Genomic DNA, 24611 nt, shown 5'->3' with positions numbered 1-24611 from the left:
AGGCCCAAGCCTCTTTGTGCTTTCCCAATATTAAATATAGTTCATTACCCAATTCAAAAAAAGTTATATCAAACTTTAGGATTTTTTTAGTTGTTGTGAGATTAAATTATGTTTGTACCTTACTTTTCTTAGTTGTAAGAAAAGAAAAGTTCAAACTAATATGTGAGTATATTCATTAAGGATGATGAAATAAATATTCCACCTTACAACTCGATGCAGAGAGAAAAGATTTTTCTCAATTATTAGTGCACAATCCATATTTATTTTAATGATTTTCATTCCTTCTATAGTCCAAAATTGGCCTTGACTTTATGAACCAAATGCTTCCCATAAATAACTCCCTGAAAGCTACCAACTCCACCGGTCTTTAACTTGCAGAATTCCAAGGGCTCCACAGTAGTGTTATAATTTGGCTGTAAATGGAAAAATAAGAGAAGTCTGAGTTTAAAGCTAAGTGAAAATTGAAGGAAGACAGGGAAAACATGCCTCATAGAAGAACACAACCGAGACTCGATATTTATAGGAGTTGTTGATTACTTTGTGAAGAGTTGCATCATATAGTCCATTAGAACAAATCTAAGGGGTTTTAATCCATAAGTAACTATTTAAAAAAAAATAGTCATAACAATTTCAAATTTAGAAGTTAAGTAAAATAACATACCTTTAGCATATCACCAATATTGCAGACAAAAGTACCTGGAATTGGAACTACCCAAATCCACTCACCCGACTTATTTCTCACCTATAAAACTAACACCAGATTAAAGGCTAATGGTAGCTTGTGATTTAACAAGATTTGATTTTCATGTGTTATATTTTTGCGATGAAAGGCTTTTGCTCAAGAAATAGATGCTCAATGAATAATGCCATATCATCAATGGCCGACTTATCAAATTCTCTTTTTTTTTTTTTTAATTTGAAAATAAACATAAGAAAATAGGTTCCAAGTATAGTATGTCAAGTTCATACATTAAGGAGATACAACTTTGGGGTGAAATCGATTATCATTCGCTTCTTGCTATGTGTGGTGGTGCTTGAGGGAGACCTCTCAACCCACCCTCCCATCAATTACTTCCACCGTTCCTTTGCCGACATGAGTCAAGTTGGTCACCACCCTCCAAAGGAGGTTAGACAATGACATATCTTTCATTCTAATCATGTTAGGAGGAGACCACTTCCCTAAAAGATAGCAATGTTGATTGATTCCATTCTGGTTAGATGAAGCCCAATTCTGCTAACTATTTCCATTATATCATTTTGATCGAATCATTTATATATAGTACAATTGAATTCATTTTGACATGCAATAACTTTTCATTGTAGCCCATAGAAACCATATTATGAAAACTTATGAACCATATATTGCACAAGTGTGACAGGTGTACATGATGCATTTAGAAGACAAACATTAGAGATGTATACATAAGGACAATATCATAATAAAATATAACTGTACGACATTGTAGATGATGATCGAATAAAAGTAGAAAGATAACTATGTAAGGACAACGTGGAAAAAACTTTTAATTTTTTGTGTGATGAATAATTTATATATGTTAAAGGTTTGAAATTGTGCAATCGGGATTGAGGCATTTTGCTTTCATAAGGTCAAGCATAAGCTATTAAATTGATATAAAATATGAAATAATATTTAACACACTAACATAAAAATTAGATGTCAAACTAAGTTCATACAAAGTCATACAAGACTATAAGCAAACACTAAATATAGAGTCTCTTACACCCAATTCAACATAAATAAGTAATCTAAGGTTCTAATTTATGAATTCAAAAAAATGTTCCTACTCTTATCATTTAGAGGATCTTCATTAGTATTATCATTAGAATTAAATCCTTTTTCTTATCTCTGATACTAAAATTAAGTAGATGGTTACATGCAATAAGAGGAGAGGTGTTGGAGAAGTGGCTGCGGAACAATGGAATTAGGTGTGGACATGAGGGTCTTACAACATGTAGTTTGAGTTTAAGGTCATGCATTTTGTTTCAAGTTTAGTTTGGTTTAGGCAAAATAAATATTTTTAATTATATATAAAGTTTATAAATTATAAATTTAAAATTACTTAAATTCTAATTTTTGAGACTTATGCCTCTTCAAAATTACATTGAGTTACACCTCACCCCCACTCAAGTGCATACTTCATATGAAAAGCGTGTGTGCTCTTCATTGCCTTATTTTTTTTTAAATTGCATTGAGACATGCTTTTAATTGTTATTATGACAAATTAATCAAAGTAGTATAAGAAGTAAAGAAGAAAGTGTATTCAAGGGACATGTTGGACTCACAAACCTCATCCATATAATCCTCCTTGTTGGGATAGTTGATGATTTGCTAGCATACCAAGTTATGCTGCTGCAAAACATTTTAAAGAATGTTGAACATTATTGTGCAAGCCTTGAGCTTGTCGATGTACTTGGTTTTTTATCCTCGATATTTAACAGTTGTTTAGTTAGAATTGACTAGTCGCATTGGGGTGGCTCCTATCTTATTGAGAGCTTCTCCCAAATTGACTTGACCTTGTCTCAGTCTCTATTAGGTAATCCTCTCTTTGTATAACTTATATTAGTGGGCAACTTTCTCCAACCCTTTGTAGCTCCACTTGAAGCCTTTTTAACTCCTCTTTAAAACTTTAAGATAGTCTCAACTTGGAGGATGAGATTCTCCTCGCTTGAATCAAGGTTTGTGGCTGCGCTTTTCTACTTTTTGTCTCTCCTTATGTTTTTGGCATGCCCTCGTAGTGGCACTTCCTTGCTTGAGCGAGGCAACTTATTGCTAAAATCTCATAGACTTCTATTATATTAGTAAAAGACAACATAGTATAAGCCTGACCCAAATTATTTCCTCATCCTCAGGGTTTGATCAATAGAATTCTGCCAAAATTGTCTCATTGCAACCTTTGCCTTTGCATGAGGAGGTCAAGAGGGTAACCCATATCATGCTCATGTCATCGTCATTATTAATAATGATATGATGGATTCCTCAAGGGACATTTCTTGTCTCATCATGAAATATCATTTTGAACGTAGGGAGATTGGAAATATGAGAGGGGATTGTGGGTGGCTAGTTATCCTAAAGGGGAGGCTTGCACTACTAATGCAAGCCCCTCGTCCCCCTCGCCCTTCTCTAAAAATATAAAGAGAGCTTAAGGAAGTTATCGTACATTAAAAGCTCTTCTTGCTACCCTTAAATCCCTTATATAAGAATTAAGTAGTGGAGAGTTATATAACAGTCCATGAGAAGCACAAATGATATGTCCTTTGGCCATAACATTGAAAAGACTTGAAGGGACCTCCTATTAATACTCACATTTGTCAACATGATTTTATCACACTATAATGATGGTGTCATTTAAAGACTTTACAATATCTCGAAACATATTCCCCCACCAAAACTTTTCTTTATATTCATTCATGTAAATTTGATCAAAATTTTCCTCCATCATCCAAGGTAATCACCTACTTTTGTAAACCAAGTATGTGCAATAAGAAAATTAGGGAGTTTATATCCACATTTGATTTCTCTTAGAATGAGGAACCCTCTTTTAATTGAATGCATTTTATTTTCACTTTCCTCTCTTGATTTTACTTGGATCGAGGGCTCCTATTCTGAGTGGAACAAAATTAAGTAATGGTCTTTCCTTCATCCTTGGTTCTACTTGGATCGACTAATCCATTGCCAAGTGGAAGTATCCTCTTACTTGTATTCTCCAACACATGCAAACATAAAAAGCACAAAAGAATTTTTCAAAAGCTAAAATTTTGCACTAAGAGTTAATTTTTTTTACTTAAATTCCTTTCGTGAGGATTTATTGGACTAGTCACTTAACTTCTAAGACCGATTGAATGAGTGCATTTTTCTTTTCATACTGCCAGCTTCCTCCTAGCCACCTTGCTCACCTATAGGTGAAAAATTAAGTTCACATTAGGCATTTGGATCATCGGTTGTTCTTATTTACTTGGATCAAATCTTTTGGATTAAGGTGGGAAGCATGGCCACCATAAACTCATATGATATGAATCAACATTGTTGATGACCCCTTCTTACCATATCATGGATCCTGAGCTCCACCCTCTCTTTGGTAACTTAGGAGAGGACGCCATAATGGTTTGAAGTAGGTAGCCAAATTCTAGACTCATTGTGTTTCACTCATAAAATTCACTTATTGCTGGACATAACACTTACTCATGGTTCTCATTTTTCTTGTCTACTTGGAATCTATTTGGGATGGTTGTAGCTATTTGTAAAAGTAGTTGTAGAGCTATTATGGATAAAATAATCTTTTTTTTTTCAATTGTCATAACAACAATAACAAAATCAAGTATTTATCCTACTACATGGGGTAAAGTTGCCATAAGTATTATAATTTTCCCCTTTTTAATGCTAGGGCGTCTCCTGGAAGCGACGCGCTGTATGGCCTGAATACAATGACAAGTGTGCAAGGGCCGTTGCACCGGCGCCCGGGTGCAGTGTTAAATAGGCAAGGGTTCCCACATCAAGGACGGATGTGGGCAAAGAAGCTAGTCCATAAAACTAAAATTAGGATAGGAACTTGGAATATAGGTTCCCTTACAGGAAAATTAATGAAATTAATAGATATTATGATTCATAGGAAGATAAATGTTTTATGCATTCAGGAAACTAAATGGGTTGGAGAGAAGGCTAAGGAAATTGATAGTTTATTCCTAGTTGTGCGCACCATGCCTTTGCATCAAAACTGCACCATTCAGATATTCAATCCTATTTACTCCTTCCAATAAGAAAGCACCATTTTTTGTTATCCATCTATCTTTTGTTTTACCATATTTCCATCTTTATCTTTTATAAACTGTAAATCAATATTATTTGTCTTAATCGCTAATATTGAAACTTGCGGGGTTAAATAGTTTCTCTAATAACAGTTCATATTAGTGCAGCTTATGAGTTGTGAATCAAATCCTAAATGCTTCCCGTTGTCTAAGCTTATGATTTATGAGTCATACGATGCGCTTAATAATGCATTAAGCCCTTTAGCAGCCGAAGTTAGATTAAAATTTACCCTTTTGCAAGTTTCACCCTGTAGATTCTATTGCAAAGCACAATTCATGATTGTTGACAGCAATTATTTGGTTATGTTGAGTTGACTATCATTGTTGACAACTCAGGGTGATCAAAGCATAGGAATTTGTTCGATTTTGCCATTATTTCCCGTCATTTGCTTTGAGGCAATAGCAAAATATTTTTTCATTAGTTTAATTAGATGCTACTAAAAGAAAAGCAACTTAGATTATATAAACTGGTTTAAATTGAAACTCCTCTCTCACAATCGACAGAGGTAATTAACCATATTGGTCTATAAAAAATCTCAAATCAAATTATAGAACGGTATTAGAATTTTAAAATCTCTGGATGGTATTTTATCTAATATCTAATTTTCCTCTTGAAAAATCAACTTAGAATCAATTGAATATCTAAAGAGCTGGATAGAGATTTTCAGTATATATACACACACACGCACACACAATGGTGCTAGGAACAATTTGCTTGATTACAATGGGCCTATCTTTTTTTATTCACGTTTTTCCAAGTGGTAATTCTTGGCTTGCAGGGTCATAACAAATGTCTTTATGTAGGTTGAAGGTCGCCGTCGATTTCATATCTTACGATCATGGGATCAAGATGGGTATGTCATGCCTTTCTTTTTTTTTCTTTTCTATTTTATTACATGCTTGTTCATTACAAGCATGGACATCCTGAAAAATTATTAGCTTGATTTATGAGATGCTTTTATTTAGCTTTATTTCAATTCCAAACATAGGTATCGGGTAGCAGAAGTTGAATGGGTTCAAGATGTACTCCCCTTAGAGGGATCACAAGAGAGGGAAGATGTAAGCTTGATTTTTCTGCATGCTATCACCGTCATTTGCATTTTATTTGTACAAGCATTCGCCATTTACAGATCTATGTTTTTTTTTTTTTTCTTGCTCAAATTTCGTAATGTTACTTTCTGTTTCTCATAATATTGAAACAAATATATGGGCATGCTAACCTCTCTCTCTCTCCCTCTCCTCTCTAAATCACTTGTTATGGAAATGCTTAGAAAGGTTTGTAAGCTATTTGGTTCTTTTTCACAGCTACAGCAAATGGCTAGTGAGGCGTCAGAGCTGGCTCAAACATGGATAAGAAACGCAAGAGAAGCTGCAAGAATAGGTACAGTTGCAAGTTGAATTAACTACTTTCAGCAATTTGAATTAATTGTGTTCTTTGGCTCTTGATACGGCTCATGTCTTATGCATCTTATTTCACGCCTCTAGTTTAGCCATTTTAGGTTTATTATCTTCTTATATATTTTTCTCATCTTATATTTATTCTGCTCAACACAAACTCATTCGGAATAATAAATTTGGTTTAGATTTATTTTCAGTAATTTTAATTTCATTAGGATTTTGCTGTTATTTAATTATTTTATTAGATAATTCTAAAGGTTTTCGCTTGAGTAGATCTAAAACGGAATATATGGAGTGTAATTTTAGCAGTAATAGTCCTAGTGAGGGGATTGTGACTTTGGGCGATCAAGTCATTAATAAGAGTACACGTTTTAGATATCTTGGATCTATTGTTCAGAGTGATGGTGAAATAGATGGGGATATTATCAGCAGAATTCAAGTTGGATGGTTGAAGTGGAGGAATGCATCGGGCTGGTTATGTTATAGAAATGTACCCCTCAAACTTAAGATTAAATTCTATAAGATGGTAGTGAGGCTTGCAATGCTTTATGGTGCCGAATGTTGGCCATTAAAAGAGAAGCATAATACTAAGTTAAGTGTGGCAGAGATGAGGATTCTCAGGTGGATGAGTGACTTTACCCTTAGAGATAGGATACGAATGAGCATATACGTGAAAAGGTTAGAGTAGATCCAGTAGAAGATAAGATTAGAGAGAGTCGCCTTAGATGGTTTGGTCACATAAAACGGCGGCCTTGTGATGACCTGGTTAGGAGAGTAGAGGTATTAGATTTGACTTATGTTAAGAAAGGTAGAGGCATACCTAAAAAGACTTGGTTAGAAAATATTAGGAATGACCTTTCTTTATTAGATTTAAACGAGAATTTGATCTTTAATAGGACACAATGGAGAAAAATGATTCATGTAGCCTTCCCCACGTAGTGGGATAAAGGCTTGATGTTGTTGTTATTGTTTTGACAATCAAATATAAGCTTTCTCTCCAATAAATTTGGTTGTAAAAAATAGTTTTTTATCAAAAAAAAAAAAAAAATCTAAAAAAAAGTAGTAACTAAATAATAGTGTGGTTGCAGCCTAAAAAGCAAAACATTGAAAAGCATCCCCAAATTGATCCCGAGTCTTAAAGCTTCTTCTCTTTAGAAGTTAGTTCCCTAATGTTCATTTTAATGGCTAATACTATTATTGCCTCCGTATAGTTGAGAACTTTGGGGGAACAGTTCTAATTAGAATATAGATGCTCTAGACCCTGGATGATATAGAGGCTAACCTCTTAAGCCTTCATGCAACCACCTTATGGTCATAAAAATACTTACAATAGTTTCTTCAGAGGGACTTTAGGGAGTTTTTTGTTTGATTATTGTTCTTTACATTGGCATTTAGGGTGCAAAATTTTTATTAATTTTCCTCAATCAAACATTTGCATCTCTTTGATGATAACAACTGCCTTCATATATCCTACTTAGTATGCTTGGAGTTTCTCCTCGATGGCTAGATAGCCTCGTAGGATGCATCTTCATGCTCGTCGCCCTGGCTAACCCTCCTTGTTGCCATAGAATGCAAGTCTATATGTAAATCACCTCTTAAGTTAAAGTTGAGGGGCCATCTCCATGTTACCATTTCCTTAAGACATCACTTGATCACCTCGATCTGATCTACTCAACTTAGTGGTGCTACCCAGGTGGTTTTCCCTTTGCTGACCCCAAAAATTTAGGGAAGGTGTCATTTAGGGTGGCCCTAATTCTCCCTTTATTGTTCCTTCACTAACCAATTTCATCAATTTGATTGTCTCTATGGAACTCAAGCTTAGAAGGGCTAAGGTAAGTTATCACTAGGAGGCTTCTAATGGCCCGACCAAAACATCTACCTAGTACTTCATCCAGGTACCAAAAGACTGTAATTGTCTTCATAGAGGCCTTGCCCGTAATCACTGCATACCCTCAAAATATTGACTTACATGGTGAGCGAGCAAAATTAATTGAGACAATGGTCACCTGTTGTCAAATGCAATTCAAGCAACTCTCAAATCAAATTATAGGAATCGATAAGTTCTTGTTATAGAGTTGCTTTGAGTGTGATCTAAAATCTAACATAAGAAAAGAAGTCTACATGCTTTATTCACTTTTTTTAGACCAAATTGTTGAACTAACCAAACTCATTGATGATAAGTTCATCGCTGGAAATTAGGGGTTGACAAACACCAACAATATTTTCTTAAGTGATTAACTGCCACCTTTCCTACAGATCTTATCGAAGAAAAACTACCCCAAAACCTCTATGCTAATAAAAAAAATGGCACTATCCAAAATTTTCGAAAAGAGAGAAAAAGTCATTGTTAAAATTATGGCGAGAAGCTTCATATATATCCCATTTATAAAGGCAATATGTTTTCCCTACTACCCAAACGCGATGCTTCACCCTGGATAATCCACAGGATGACAACAATCTACCATTACTTACTAGGTCAGAAATGAAACTTACAAATCCTGAAAACTAGAAATTTATCTCTATGCATTAGACGAACAACTAAACTCACACACATTTCGCTTAGATGGTCTCCTAGCTACCAAGTAGGTTTAGGCTTTAACTAACAGTGGAACACATAACCTAATTCAAAAAAACCTTATTGAATTCTTGAAATTAGTATTTATATCAACACCAACTTTAAAATATAGGTTGGTAATGGTAAAAATTGAAATGTAAAAGTTAATGCTACAACACAACATTGTTCCTCTAATATCATCCATTTGTACTGAACTTCTTTATCCTAACAATCCTGGGTACATAATTCGTATTGCACGTGCAATGGATGCAACAATTAGATAATATCCTCACTAAGTTCAATTTTCTTACCATGACTTTTACATCGCGAGGAACCTGATTGCCACTAAACAACAATGAAATGGATATAAAGGCCATTTATTATATCCAATCGTAGAAAATATCTACTCAGAGATTCATCACATCATACTTTCATCTAACAACACTTTCAGAACAACCACCGAAGAACAAATTTGAGTAACAAATGCAACAAAAGAACAAGTGTAACAACAATATGTAGACCGCTTCAACAAACCTCACCATCTTCCACCAAATTGCACAAAAGATCATTAAGTTTATTTAAAGCATAGAGCACAACCCATCAATGTTTAACCCTATGGATAGTTGCATTTCCAAAAGACGGCCATAAAAAAATTGATTAATTGATGCTTCAAGATGGCATCATTAAATGTATTAAGAGCTCCTTTCATCATTTGTTTTACTTGTTTGAAATAAATGAGAAACTTCATCTTTTGTCAATTACAAAGCTTTAAAACAATAAACATCCCCACACAAATTTATAATTCCAATTGTCAATGAAATGCTTGATGAACTAGATTGGGAAACAATCTTTCCAAGTTCCACCAGCACATTAAATATCTTTAAGCTTGAATGTCAAATGAAGATATTCACAACATCGACTTTCAAACACATGAAGGGCACTTTGAATTTATATTGGTGCCATTTGGGCTCACCAATATGCCATTAACATTAAGGCATAATGAACACAATCCTATCCAAAAATTTCATTATGATTTATTTTGACGATATTCTACAATATGATAGCTCGGTTCACAATCACACTAACCATTTGAGTATCATTTCTTTTGCCTTCACGACTACCACACATCTAAAATTGTCAAAATGTTCCCTTGGTCAATCACAAGTTGGTTACTTGGGCCACACCATCTTTGTGGAAGTGGTCTAACCCAAGCCATACTTCACTACAATTCCCAAGACAATCAAAGCTCTGAGGCTTTTTGTAGGCCTCATTGATTACTGTAGAAAATTTGTTTAGGGCTTCGTTCGAGTTGCAAATCCATTGACAATGCTTACAAAAAGCAACTTAAGATGGATGTTCAATTCAAAAATTTCATTCAACAAGCTAAAGCTAACACTAGCTCCACTTTGCTCAAATTGCCGAACTTCACCTAGCCATTTACCATAGACACAGATGCTTCTAGGATCATTGTTGGTGTGGTTCTATGCCAGGAAAGTAAATTGATTGCATCCTTCAGCATAAAATTAAATATTAAAATGCTATAAGCTAGCACTTATGTGCCGAAGGTGTTTGCCATCACAGAAGCCAATTAGCATCAATAGTTATTGGCATCATAATTTACTCTCTAAATTGATAAAAAAAAAGCATATCAAAACTAATGGCGCAAGTCATCCAAACTCTAGAGCAACAATATTTTCTTGTTAGAGTGCTAGGATATGATTTTATCATCATATATTAAGCCTACGTGCATGACCAAACCATAGGTCAAATAATTCATTGAGCTTCAAAACAGATGCATAAACTTCATACAAAATTAGAGATATGGACAAAGATATCATTTTGCTTAGCTGACAGAAATTGTTGTCATCTATTACAAATATGAAGGTTAGACTCTTTAAAAGATGAACTCCACTTGCAAGTACACAAAAGTCTTCATTTCTTTCTTAGATGATACCCCTATTCTATGTTCGTCTTTTCTCTCCTCTCTGTGTTGCTTCTTTTATGTGATTGCTAAACCTGTGAGAATTGCATGCGTTAACCTTGTAACATTAACAATTAGCAATCATTGAAGATTTTTGTAGCTACCATTGTTGACTTTTATGGTAGACTCTATTTAGGATTTGTGATAGTCTGCGTTTAGGATTTTATGGTAGTTTTCAGTTAGGGCTTTGTGATATCCTCTATTTAAAACTTTTTGGTATCTTCTAATTTGGACTTTGTATAAGTTTCCATTTATAACTTTGTGGTAACCTTAAATTTGGATTTTGTGGAAGCCACCATTCTTGAAAAAATAAGAATCAAATCTGATCCAAAATAGTTTAAGCAATTAAACTCTATTCTTAATAAAGTTACAACTATATGACCAAATTTGTTAGAAATAAGAGACTCTAAGCTCAATTCTTCGACCCATTTCATGTGTAGGAACAAATTGGCATAGTGGCATTCAATATATCACTACCTCAAGATTCTCGCATGCATCCAATGTTTCTTATATTAGTGTTCAAAACATATCATGAAGATCACTAATTGCACCTAATGCCATTATCACCCAAAGACCGGCAAACCATCCCTTGTACAACAAGAAAACAGTTTCAGTTTAAGTATATAAAGTTGTCAAATCATAATGACAACACCTTGGACAATGGAAAAATATGCCACCAGAAGATGCATCTTGGATTGGCAATTAAGAGCTACATGACTCATATCCAAACATCGACTTGGAGGAGGGCGCTCTATCAACAAGGACAAAATTGATATAAACGCAATCAACCAAGACCCAAAGTTGCGGACAACTAGCCCATAAGAAAGGAGGGAAAGCAAAGCACCGGCATGGCTCAAAGACTATCACATGGTAGGTGGTTAGTGGTAGGTCTGGTTAGGTTAATAAGAGAAAGTAGTTCTAAAATCTACAAATTAATTCTCATGGGAGTGGATGATTGGATAAGCTTTTTAGGTTCTTAGGGTATTTTGACACTTGTAGTTCTCTGGGTTTTAGAGGAATTGGTAGGTGATAGTTGTAGCTTGGATAAGAAAATGAAGAGTATAAAAACTCTTGTTCTTATCTGTTTCTTCCTCTTTCTTTGATCTTCTTCCTAACCCCCTTGTATTCCTCCTGGAGTTGTCCGCAGTCCACAACTATTAATTGGTTATACTAACAATGTCTTAGAAAATATTGTTGATGGTTCTTGCAAGTCATCATCTTACAACTTACAAGAGCTACCAAAATGTGAATGTTCATTGCATCTCAAATAACTGCTGAAAATTTCATTAAAACATAAAACCATACCTGAAGTGCATCAACGTTATCATCCTGATTAATCAATGTCAAAAGGCCTGCAATAAAATTCTCTTAATTAAACCTGTCTTCTTCTAAGAAGTGATATTCTGAATGATGATAACATTGAGAAAGGGATAATACAATCGAGTGAGGCTGTAGCAACTAAAGTTGGGATTCATCTAATAAAAAATCCCTGTTTCTGGTAATGATAAAAACCTTACCATAATCTGAATGAGCTCCACTGAATTTATTTTTGAACATGTGGAAGATAAAGGGAGATGAAAGAACAAAGTATTAGGTTTCTCAATTATTAATTGAAATAACACCTAATACTTTATCAATTATTTGTCCTACCATCCAATACTGCATTTTATCCTCTGACTTGTGGCATCATATGATCCTGGGTAACCTATTAAACGCATTGCCCAAAACGAGTCGCCAGCTATTTCACCATCAAACGCATCTGAAGGTCCACCTAATGCTAAGGCAATTCCTCGCATTATCTTCTTTGCAAGCTCTGCATTTCCTCAAAAAATCCGCTGGGTTATCAAATAAAGGATGAGATTTTTAGTTTAAAATTATGACGTGAAGTATACCTTTCAGAAGGATTATATATTCTTCCATGAGTGATCTGAAATTTGGAGGATACTCTGGCCTGCAGTGCACAAATAATAATAATAATAATAATAAAATAAATATATATTTTTTTTAAATTTTGGAGTCGCATGCAAAGTTTTAGATTGGCAATCTGGAAGCTTTGGCATTCAGTTACTGTCCCCTGTTTCAGAAATATTTTAAATAAATATTTTGTAACTTAAATTGGAAACCCTTGAAAACACATAATAAATATAAGGTACATATATAAAGTTATGAAAGTAAGTATATCTAAGTATAAAATTGTATATTTTTTATCCAGTTTTGGACTGTTTCCAATTTAAAAAAACAACCAAAACGACTAAAATGGATTGGTTTTAGATGAACTTAAAATCATTACATGAATCATCAATATGTTATATAGAACTTATCCATTGCGGACATGTGCTGAAATTATTATATTTCAAGGGTGCTTCTGTAGGCTAGAAGTTGCTAGCGGAATATCAGTATAGTTCACATGAAAACATACTGAAGAATATGCTTTGTTTAGTTAGAGAGCAGACAGATAACTTGAGTCATGGTCATTTGACGTATAGTTTCTCATATTGGCGGTCAACATAGCTTGTGATACACAGAAACACTTAGGCTTTTTTTGGATTGAAGGAACATGAATTAGTGAAATGAAATCTCAACAATTTGTTGGTTGGTTATAAATCTGAAGCCGTTGATTTTAGCATTTCAAAATTTTTTAAATTCCTTTCATTCAAATTCCTAGCAGCTGAACACAATCTTAATATGTTTCAAATTTAATTGTTATGCTATACTGAAACCTATTTGAGGTTTTAAGAAGGCGGAGCAAGTTTTTTCTTTTATTCTTTTCTTCTTTCTCTATCTTTTTTTTATATACCAACATTCTTCTATCAAATACTCACTGGCAGTTGTTCGAAACTGGACAGGAGGGAAGTAGATGCGGCCAGGCGTATGGGCCGGTCACATGGGTGGACTTAGTCGCGGGATGGGCAGCGGCGCATGCGAGCAGGGGAGGCCAGGCCACAGGCTATTAGTCGGGTCGCGGACGGGCCACATGAGTGCAGGATGTGGGGACTTGGGCGAGTGCGGAGCCGGTAGCGTGAGCGCGAAGCACGAGAGCCATGATGGGCAGGCGACGGACATGCGGGGACGGGCCGCATTAGGGTTCTGAGGGTGCGATGTTGTGCGTTGATGAGGAAGGTGTGGAGGTGGGATAGGCTGAGGATGCTGGAGTCGAGCTGCAGGAATTGGACCAAGAGCGAAACGTAAGTTTTTTCTTTTTTTTTTTCTTTTCTTCTTTCTTTTGTAGAACTGAATTGTTGCATTGTTTCGTCAAAGGAGGCATCCCTTCCATTTTTTTCCTTCCCTTTTCTTTTTTTTTTTAATTTGTTCAACAAAATTACTTTATTTAATGACTTAAAATTTAATAGCAATTTTTTTAATAATTTGTTGGCGCTTTTTGACAATTTATTTATTGTTAATTCGTTTAGTAGTTTGTTATGCCTTGCATGTATATGTTCAAGATTTCTAAATAAGATGATTTAAGACATCAATGAAATTTCTCTTGCGATGTAGAGGCTTTCTTCTTTGTGTATTCCAAATTTTGATTTTTTGCTTAAATATGAAACTTCAAAGAATTTGAGCGATGATATCTCCTCGTATATGCATGAGGCTTTTTGGTTTTATTTCTTTTTTTATTTTCCTTACTCATCTTTATGATTAGTCACACTAATCTTCCATGATAAAGCACATCAAATTGACACCAAGCAGGCATCCAACATAGAACACTATTGGCATTAAAATCAAAGCCATTGGCGAAAATATGTTTGCCTAATTTAAATCTTTGTCAGAATTATTTTTGGACCCAATGCCTTTGTAAATTTTATTCATCATCACTAGAGGCATGATGTCTGACATGAATCTTAGAGATGATGTGATTTGGCTGTCGAAATGGTAAGGATCATCTATTTTTTCCATTCCGGAGAAAAATCCGATGAGGACTTAAGGGTGGTTTGGGTTTTTTATTTGAATGGGAGTTGGTAAGAATGGGCTGAGGGCTTCTTTAAATTTTGATTGTTTGTTCAAAGAAATCTTCAAGGATTATGAGGCAAGATGGTGGTTTGTTTGGAATTTAAATACCATTTTGAATTTATATATGGCTAAGTATGTGGAGATTACATCGAGATCAAATAAGTTTAGAAATGACAAAGTTCAAGGTCACAAAGATATGCATTAAATTTGTCATTATTTGATAATATATAAATCAAGGAACCTATAATTTAGTTCATTTAGATGTACGCTACAGGATAAAGATTTTGGGTACTATAAAAGAGAAAAAAATATGAATTTGTCAAAGATGGAAAATTATGTTGTTTTTCAGGTCAATAGTGATATTCAACGAAGTCAAAGAAGTCGAGCAAGCCAAGGAAAGTTGTGAAGAGCTACCAAAGAATATTAAACCATGTTCCTTAATCACACAACTACAACATTAATCATCTCAGGATCTTCCAAGCGAAAGAATTAAAAAAAGGATGCTAGAAGGATCCATCACTAGTACATGCAACAACTAAACAATACTAGGCAAGTACATAAGAAGCTGATATGTTGCCAAACTGCAAGTTTAGAAGAAGTAGTGACCTTAACCATTAACAGTCTAGGAAAAACAACGACCTTGCCAACCTAGGTAACTCATAATGGTGAAGAAGCATCCTTGGAAGATCCAAAAGCTGTAGATAATATCATATGTTAATGACACTGGCTAGAAAGAGGACTTCCATAATAAAATCTAGGACAGCTCTTACTTTAAGGAAAAAAAGTTAAAAAAAGCCTCAAAACATCATACTAAACCTTTTTAATACGTTTTAAAAGTACTATGAATAAGGAAGACGCAAAAATTCCTAAATTGAAATCAAGCTGAATAAAGGTATTCCCTTCGACATCAATGTTGTTTTGAAGGAGGAATGTGATGGCTCAAGTCAACTAATTGATTTTAATTCAAGTTAAAGTGATTCTAATTTTATAGCAGTATTAAAGCTAAATTAACGACTATAATTAGTCAAAAGAACTTTTATTAGACAATCTATTTGGGAAATAGTGGAAAAATAGCTTTTTAGATGAACCCATCAACAAAAACTGTAAGATGGCTACAAAAATTACAAATATAAAGTTCTCAAAACTAAGATTAAAAGAAGGAACTGAAACCTGAAAATATCTAAACTCAAAGCAATGTCTCTTTACCATAAATTCTGCCCTTCCATCGTTTCACCAAGTGTTCCATATTCTCCAGGTTCCATTGGTCTATAGCACTAAAAATAGCAAGTTGTCACTACATAAGTGTTCAGTACACAACTCACATAATTCAAGATGAAATTACTAGAATAAACTATGACAAATACATTCTTACATCAATAGCTTCCTGTATATCTTGTTTTCCAAGAGTTATGTTTTCTCCAATTCTCTGATAACCTCTAATCATTTAAGTGAAATAGATGCATAAGAATGCAAAATAAATCATAATATGAAATAAAACTCTAAGAACCCAATAGCTACTTTTCGTAACTGTTGCATGCGTATAGCTTAATGATAACTAAAATGAGAATAGAAACCTGTATCCAGTCGCCGGAGACAACTTAATCTTGACCTTTTCTTCGTATGGAAGATCAAAGAAATTTTGTACAACATTTTTAACTTCATTTAGCAGTGAGTCTGGAATTCCATGCCCCTTCTGTTAAAGTATATAAAATAAGTTAGATATTTTCTTAAAAACTAACCTAATGGTCTTCATCATCAAATGTCTTATTCAATTATTTAGTGTCCACTTGATGAATAAGATATTAACTTTAATTTATAAAAATTTCGTGCTTAACTTTTACCGTTCTTATTTTTTAACTTTTCTTCTAACTACATATTTTATTTATGTATCCTGTATTCTTATCATCTTCTTTGTATATGCTTGGACTAATAAATCTGTTTTTCTCTATTTATTTTTAATTTTTGCTCCATTCCTCTCTCTCTCTCTCTCTCTCTCTCTCTCTCTCTCTCTCTCATTTCTGATTCAAGGAAATAATAAAGTTGCACATCTAGACATGGAATGTGTGCTACATTAAGAAGAACTTGACCCTTCTCAATGGCTACAAATCTGAAAATTTTAAATTTCACCATAACCAAGGGAAAAAAAAAGAATAAATGCAAAATAAAAAAGGCATAATGTATAATTTGTACATTCTAGATTTAGTTATTCCATGAAAGAAATTTTTTTTGTATCAGATTTTCAATTATTATTTATGCTGCATATTTTAAAGTTTAACTTCTAATTTGGATATTACTTTGGAGGTTATAGTGTATTTCATGTTATCATCTACCTAGAATTTAGGATCTTGAAAACCAGTAATGAAAGGCACTATTATAGTTGAATTTCTAATTATGGTCGCATATCTTTAAGAAGTAAATATGACTAGGCAACCTTTAATAATAAAATCATTCTTTATAGTCCTTAGTTATAATCAATTTTACATCTCTAAATATTGATTTCTTATAATCGATTTGTTTTAAGTGAGAGCGTGGGTGTGGCAAAATTAGGAAGCCAAGTAGTTGAAAACAAAACAAAAAATAGTGGTTGTGAGGCCAAATAAGGCAAAAAAGTGAAAATAATATTTTCTTACATTGTATCAGAGCAGCGTTTCCATCTATTCTCTATTTTTTCATCATAATTATATGCTTTTATTGTTGATCACCATCATTTGCTCTCCATCTTACTTTAACTTTATCAACCTGCATTACTAATCTCTTATAACCTTTATTTTCAATTATTGCTAAATCCTAAAAAGCCTTTCATTTCTCAATATTGCTCTTCTACATCTTTCATTGTGCAATCCTAGAGAACCCATCAGCCTAACCGACTTCTATATATTATTGATTTTCTAATTTTTTCAACATTGATGCCTTCTTAGCTACTTTCCAGCTTTGAAATTTTAGAATTCTTGAGAAATAATCTGTAACTATCACTGAGTCAATTCTAAGTCCAATGAATGTGGAACTTTAGAATAATAATCCTTTATATTTTCCGAATAGAATGAACTATTTATAATGATAATAAATTATGAAATTAGTTCTACAACATCAACATCATCAAGACTTTATCCCACTATGTGAGGTTGGCTACATGAATCCTTTTTTCTATTTTGTCCTGTTAAGAGTTAAATTCTCATTTAAATCTAATAAAGAAAGGTCATTTCTACTATTTTTCAAGCAAGTCTTTTTAAGTTTACCTCAATCTTTCTTAACATAAGTCAAATCTAGTACATCTACTTTCCTAACTGGGTCATCAGAAGGCCACCATTTTATGTGACCAAACCATCTAAGGTGACTCTCTCTAATCTTATCTTCCATTGGAGCTACTCCAACTTTTTCACGTATATGCTCATTTCGTATCTCGTCTCTTAGAGTAAAGCCACTCATACGCCTGAGCATTCTCATCTCTGCAACACTTAACTTAATATTATGCTTCTCTTTTAATGGCCGGCATTCTGCACCATAAAGCATTGCAAGTCAAACCACCATCTTATAGAATTTTCCTTTTAAGTCTAAGGGGGACTTTTCTATGACACAAAAAGCCCGATGCATTCATCCACTTCGACCATCCAACTTGAATTCTACTAATAATATCTCTGTCTGAAGGAAGAAATAAGTTGTCACCTAGCTAGAATAGGTTCAAATCCAAAAGAAACAAAAATCAGTTTGATAGTAAAGAAAATTTTATCTTAATCATATTTTTGAATTACTAAAAAGATGCTTTCCAACTTTAGCGCTCTCTTATAACTTGTTAAAAATGACATCTACCATTCTTTACAATAACACCACTAATATTGTTTATGAGGAGTCTATTATAAATATTTTAAAGCGGTTTGTTAGTGTCATGGTTAAAATAAATGTCATCATTTTAAAATAAATGGAAAGTTTGAAAAAATATATAAATTTAAATGATCAAAAACTAGGAAGCAATATAACAAAAGATTAATTATAATAGGCAACTTAATGCATTAAAATTGACCATGATCAATTATCTTAACTCATGAAGGCTCTAAGTAAGTTATACTAATGGCCCGTAGCAATTCACCCCTTGTCTAGATTGAAGCATCTTCTTTATCTATGCACATAGGGGGAAAGCTCCTTGCTTGTGCGTTTCACATCATTTTCAAATTGCTGCTATAAATGAACCTTAAGTGGTGCTTATATGTGATAGGTTTTGATGTTTTTGATTTGTTATACAAAAGAATGGAGAGATGAATGGTTGCATACCTTCAAAAATGAAAGTTTCATGATTAAAATAAGAAGTTTATTTGGATTTTATGTGATAAATGACTATCACAATTCGCAAGCATTTGAATAAGCCAGAGTTTTGACTTTAAAGAATGAGTAAAGGTTATATGTAACCTAATCAAAGATAGAGTATATGACTTTGATAGTCATGCTGAGAATAACACATAGTTGAGTCCCTTTCATGTCATATATGTCTAGAGGTAGCCAAATTTAAGAGCAACCAATCATGAGAAAGGAGGTTGGTGAGATTTTGAAATTCGTGCTAAAGGAGTTATATAACAATAGGGAGCTTAGGACCAGTGTAAGGAAGGAAGAGGTAGATGAAGATGAAGATGATGATGATGATGATGATGATAAAGGGGAGAAAAAGGATGATGATTAGGATTTTTTTTTTCTATTTTGGATTTATATGTTTTTCTTATTAAAATGTCTTACTAATAATATTGTGTACAATATCACATTTTAATTTATATTGTTTTTTTGAAGGGTGGATATATTTGATCTTCTATGTTAAGTTTTGTTTATATAATTAACTCATCCACTATTTGCTTGAGTTGTTGTCAATGTATACTATGATTAATGTAAATGATGTTGTATGCATGTTAGATTTTATAGGTTATTTGTGATAAATTTTGTAGGTAGTTTCTTGTAAGGCGAGCAACAAAAAGCTATCTTCATGAAAATTGTTAATGACTAGAACTGTTAAATGCATCATTATAGGTATCACGTTTGCTACCAATGTAAGTTGCGGATATTTAGCCATTTATGATTGTCTTAATCATAAAATAGTTTTAACGTAAGTTATATTTTTTTAAAGCATTGACAACAACCTAATGGAGATGGATTACCAATAGTAAAATTCATTTGCAATGAAGATATTGATGACAACATTTATGACTGCCACTTATGTCGCAAACTAAAAGTAGGGATTAAAAATATTCCTTATGAGCAGTTTGGAGGTTGGAAATGGGCAACATTCTTGTAGTGCTTGTCCCCTGAAATAGATGCACCGATTGCTATTAAGAGAAATAATCAAAAGTTGCACCTAAAATATAACTGCCTAATTTGTATTCTTTGGTGGAGTATCTTAATAACATAAAACTTCATTTCCACCTTTTGCTATATTTACATTCAACAAATACTTTAATAGGCACTTAATGATAAGAAGTAGGTATAATCCATGCAAGAGAAATGAGTGTACTAGAAAGACATGATGTTAGGTAAGTTTTCAATTTATGAGAAAAATAAGAAATTAGTAGTGGGCATATACCTTAAAATGTACGGTTGACTAGGTCTTGTAAAGATACAAATCTAAGTTTGTTATAAAAGAGTATATTTTAATTGACTTTTGCACTTGTGGCTTAAATGAATATAATTTAGGTTATAATATCTTTATAGCTTATTGTTTAAATTGTAGTTTGCTATAATTTAATATAAAAATTTTCTTGTGTGAAAACTTAGAATAGACGTTTATATGGAACCTCCTAGATTTGATTATAATTATAAAGAGTAGGTGATATGCTGAAAGAAATAATGGATCCCTACTAAAAAAATATTGCAATATTAAGAGGTGATATGCATTGGTTTCACTCATTTAGTTCTCAAACATCGAAAGTCAAATCAAATATGCAACACTATAGTTCATTAGTAGGTACTGGTCATAACAAGCTTTTGTTAGTAGCACTGATATTAGAAGATAAGCATGAAAATTACCACATAGAAGAAACCAGCCTCTTTACAAGCATTGTCCAACTCTCTTGCAACCTTTTGGACTCCACTATCTTCTGCTAGATTCAGATCATGGGACGCACTCACAAGAGGACTAATATCTATAAGAAGAAAAACTAGTCACATGTTTTACAAGGAAAATAGTAAAAAACTTGAGAAACTTATGAAGCTGAGGAAATTACATAGATTTAATAAAAGTATAGCGAGTGCATGATTCAATCACATTAAGCCATATGAATAATATTATAAGACTAATAATAGCAGCAACAGATATTACATAAAATTGGTAATTAAACATTGGAGTATGGTGGATATTTTTAATTTCAGTAGCTCAAGTGATAATAGGTTAAGAAAGAAATTTAATAAGTTTTTCATTTTTTTTATTTGATTATGGGTTGATTTTTGCCAACGACCTTTACTTGCAAAAAGGATTAAACAATTCAATGTTCCTTTCCTCAACTAAGGCTACTATCACATGCAACATTAACATGAATTATTAGAGAGCTAACTCTAAATCATCTTTTGCAATGTTCATATATGTTATATGCACTTTAATGCCTACATCCAAAGGCCAACACCATCTTCATCTTACATGCTTCATCTATACATGTAACATGCAAACCTATATGCAACTTTTACATGCAAGCAATCATATTACTCACACATATAAAGCAATCATTCACCCCCTAAGAAATCACATCACTTGCGCTACTTTATGCAGATTCATTACTTAAGATAGCCTTGTGCATTCATTACTTTATGTCATTCTTCGAAATCTAATTTAGAAATATCTTTTAATAAATGAAAACCAAAGCTATCAATTTTTTTTTATCAATATAAATACCAGTATAAACAAATTTTATAATTCAAAACATCAATACATAGTTATATTAATTGACTCAAAAATCATATACACTACTCAGGATTTATATAATCATATCATATCTATTATGTCTTGAGTACAAAAGAATAGTTAAAGGAACAAGAACCTAAACCTGAAGGATCTTGATTAATCTCACACTCATGCTTCCTTGCCCTGACTTGAAATCATTTAACACATATAATGAGCTCAAAATCCTAGTAAGTAATCAAATCCTACAACTAAACTCAATGAAGAAAAAGCAAGAATGTAAAAGCAGTGGAAAATAAAGAACATCAGGATTTAATGTGGAAAAACCCAATGTGGGCTCCGAAAATTCGGCCCCGGCCTCCCCGCCCGCACTATTGATTGTGTTTTTTCTTCTAGCGAGGGAGTTTTAACGAACTAAGTTCCGGGGTAAATTTTGGAAGGCAGATGGGTTTGTAGATAAGACACTACCCAGAGATTTCACTCTCATTTTGCGAGGATTTTAAGATCTGAGTTCTGGTTTCCTGTAGGCGCAAGCCCCTATAATTAATTACCCCTCTCAATCATGAGAGAGAACTTTCGATTAAGGCTAGTCGTCAATCAGATACGTAGAGATACGTGTTATCTGGCATATAGTAGCAGTAATAGACATTGGTATTGGAGAGTTGGGTTTGGAAATTGATTGGAAATTGGGAATTTGGGAACAGTTTGGATGTTTGAAAATTATAATATTTAGAATAGAAATTTCACCATCTTTCACTTAAAGCAGATGGTTGGGGAATGGATGATGGACCCGATTAAGATCCCATGATTCTGTCGTCCCGGGCCATCGTGGTCCATGGTCTACTTAGTTAGAGGAGGTAGTCGACCCAACCTGACAGAAGGATCCTTTTCGGCAGCCATGGGTTGCTTCGTCCAAGGGGATCTAGTAGACCTGGGTTGGATGTTTGCCTAAGGGGACAAATTTGAATCTACCTTAGCTGATAGAGGGCTTTGTACCCTATCGATCATATCCTATGGATTCATATCTCAAGGATTTGATGCCACTAGGGAGTGTATTGGCTCTGGCCATAACCGCTATTTCGTGATGTCATTTGGTGGCAAAACCACTCGGTTCAGAGGACCCCGGGTCGTCATAACCGTTTATCCTGCGGTGCCATTTGACAGACCGCCGGTTAGAGAACACGGACCACGTCCTTATTGTCAGGAGATTATTTGACAATGGATCCTAGTGATATTTTCTACTAGACATAAGCTCTATGTGAGCTGAAGTATTTTTAAATTTGTCCACCTCGACAAACTATTGTGGAGGGTGGATGAGTTTTTACTTTAAGCATTAGATGGTTTATTTCAATTTTAAATATCTTTGAATTTTGGGATTATGGATGATCTTTAGAATTTTTGGATTTTGAATGGACTTTTGGGAGGCATTTGAAAATGCTTGAAATTAACATGGTTTATACAGGTAGATTGTAATGCACTAACGAATCTCCTGCCTTATGTTCTGATGGAAACTCCTTTTTCTCATTCACCGGGAGATCCTTCTTGAAATCTGTGGCCACTGCCTTGAAAGGGACTCCTTTTAAGATCTTCAGTGAATAGACTTGTTACTTTCGGTGTTTGTGAACACCAGGATTGTTTTCTTCTTAAGTATAGGACTAAGAAGGAATTTTAGAACAGCATGAAGTTTAGTTCTAATTTATTCAAACACCTCTTCTATTCCTCCAGGAGGTGTCCTTTTACATACGTCGAGTTTCCCTTGTACCCGACGTCGTAGATCTTAATCACCATTGTCGTAGGTGACATCTATACTTGTGTCCACAAGGGTTCGTTGTACTTACGACATACCCATTGTTGTTATCCACAAGTAGCTTATGTTCATCTACAGGGACTTGTTGTATCCACTACGACTTCCTGGAAGTGTTCGTAGAAGAATAATTTCCCTTGATTATACTTGTTTGCAAGGACGGGTCTACCGCTATCAATTGCTCGTGTTGCCATCTCAATCTACAGGCAATATTGCTTATGTTTTGAGTTCTTCATTGTTGTGTATAGAAGACATTTATATTCTTTACAGGGGATTGATATTATTTGGACTTGATTGAATATCATTATTCATATGCATTGAAAGAATTGTTGCGTTCGTATCTTGGCCTTCATTAATGCAGGTGGAAGATACCCGTGCATTTTGCAGTTGACTGCTATTTGCTTGCAAGTATAGTGCATTTGACCTCGCAGGGATTATTGTGGGAGTTTATTGCATTCATCAGTATCATCAATTATGTACCTTGTCTCATGTATTCATAGGTCTTGATAATTAAGATTTGTTTGTGATTGTTCAGATGCTGTGAATTAACTATTATTCATTGCTTGTATACATCGAGGTCCTGTTCGTCATGAGTCCCTTGTTGTTTGCTTGTATTTGTTTGAATTTATTAGATTGTTATTTGGCATATGAATCTTGGTCTTGATTGTGCATTTTAGGATTTGGGGCTCTATTTCTTGTAGTTTAGTTCAAGTCTAAATCCTTTCTTGTTCGTACAAGTTCTCTGCACATTTAGTTAAAGTTCTATGCATTTATGTCCAAGTACGAGTTTTCTATATTATTGCCCAAGTGAGGTCTTCTTATTGTTCAAGCTTTAAGTATTTCAGTGAAAATTTCGGCAGCACCCCAACATATCCCAAGTTTGGGGGAAATGTAGGGGAGCTAGGCATTCCCACCACGCTACTCGAGCGTGTATGGTAGGTGTCCTTAAACACTACGGCCATACATATTTTCATCCCACCATACTACAAGAGCGTGTATGAGGCCTTCAACGGTACCCGTACAAGAACACCAGTGACATTTCCCACCACGCTACAAGAGCGTGTATAGGGCTTACCCACCTCGCCATATGCGTCGCACCGGGCTCCCTCCTACCGTGCTACAAGAGTGCGTATAGGTGGTTCTCCGGTCCACTACAAACGTCGAGAATGAGATTTAGAACATTATACATTGCGTAGCAGTGTCAATGTCGAGGTCGAGGACTATCCCTACCACG

The 24611-nt window shown here is 34.1% G+C and overlaps 2 protein-coding genes across 8 annotated transcripts in view; one reads left to right on the top strand and one right to left on the bottom strand.

Moving 5' to 3' along the window:
- Positions 1–24611, top strand: part of LOC110095647 (transposon Ty3-I Gag-Pol polyprotein) — a 38628-nt gene that overhangs the window by 5451 nt on the left and 8566 nt on the right. For 5 of the 7 annotated variants that reach the window (XM_028691872.1, XM_020821271.2, XM_028691874.1 and 2 more), the window contains exon 2: positions 13604–13942. The exons of 1 other annotated variant lie outside the window; for it this stretch is intronic. The gene's annotated coding sequence lies outside the window, so the exon portion shown is untranslated. Of the gene's footprint in view, positions 1–13585; positions 13943–24611 lie in introns of all 7 variants that reach the window. One more of the 7 variants, XM_028691873.1, reaches the window with a different exon arrangement.
- LOC110095355 (probable 2-oxoglutarate-dependent dioxygenase DIN11) lies at positions 15787–23422 on the bottom strand. The gene is made up of 6 exons (XM_028691864.1): positions 23419–23422; positions 20709–20824; positions 16283–16401; positions 16081–16144; positions 15915–15982; positions 15787–15820 (listed from the first exon to the last, which is right to left on the bottom strand). Exons 1-6 carry the CDS (start codon positions 23420–23422, stop codon positions 15787–15789), a joined length of 405 nt encoding a protein of 134 aa, XP_028547697.1.

This window comes from Dendrobium catenatum, unplaced genomic scaffold (assembly GCF_001605985.2).
Source record: "Dendrobium catenatum unplaced genomic scaffold, ASM160598v2 original_scaffold_76759, whole genome shotgun sequence".
In the NCBI taxonomy this organism is placed as follows: Eukaryota; Viridiplantae; Streptophyta; class Magnoliopsida; order Asparagales; family Orchidaceae; genus Dendrobium; species Dendrobium catenatum.
This window is presented reverse-complemented; position numbering and strand designations above follow the sequence as displayed.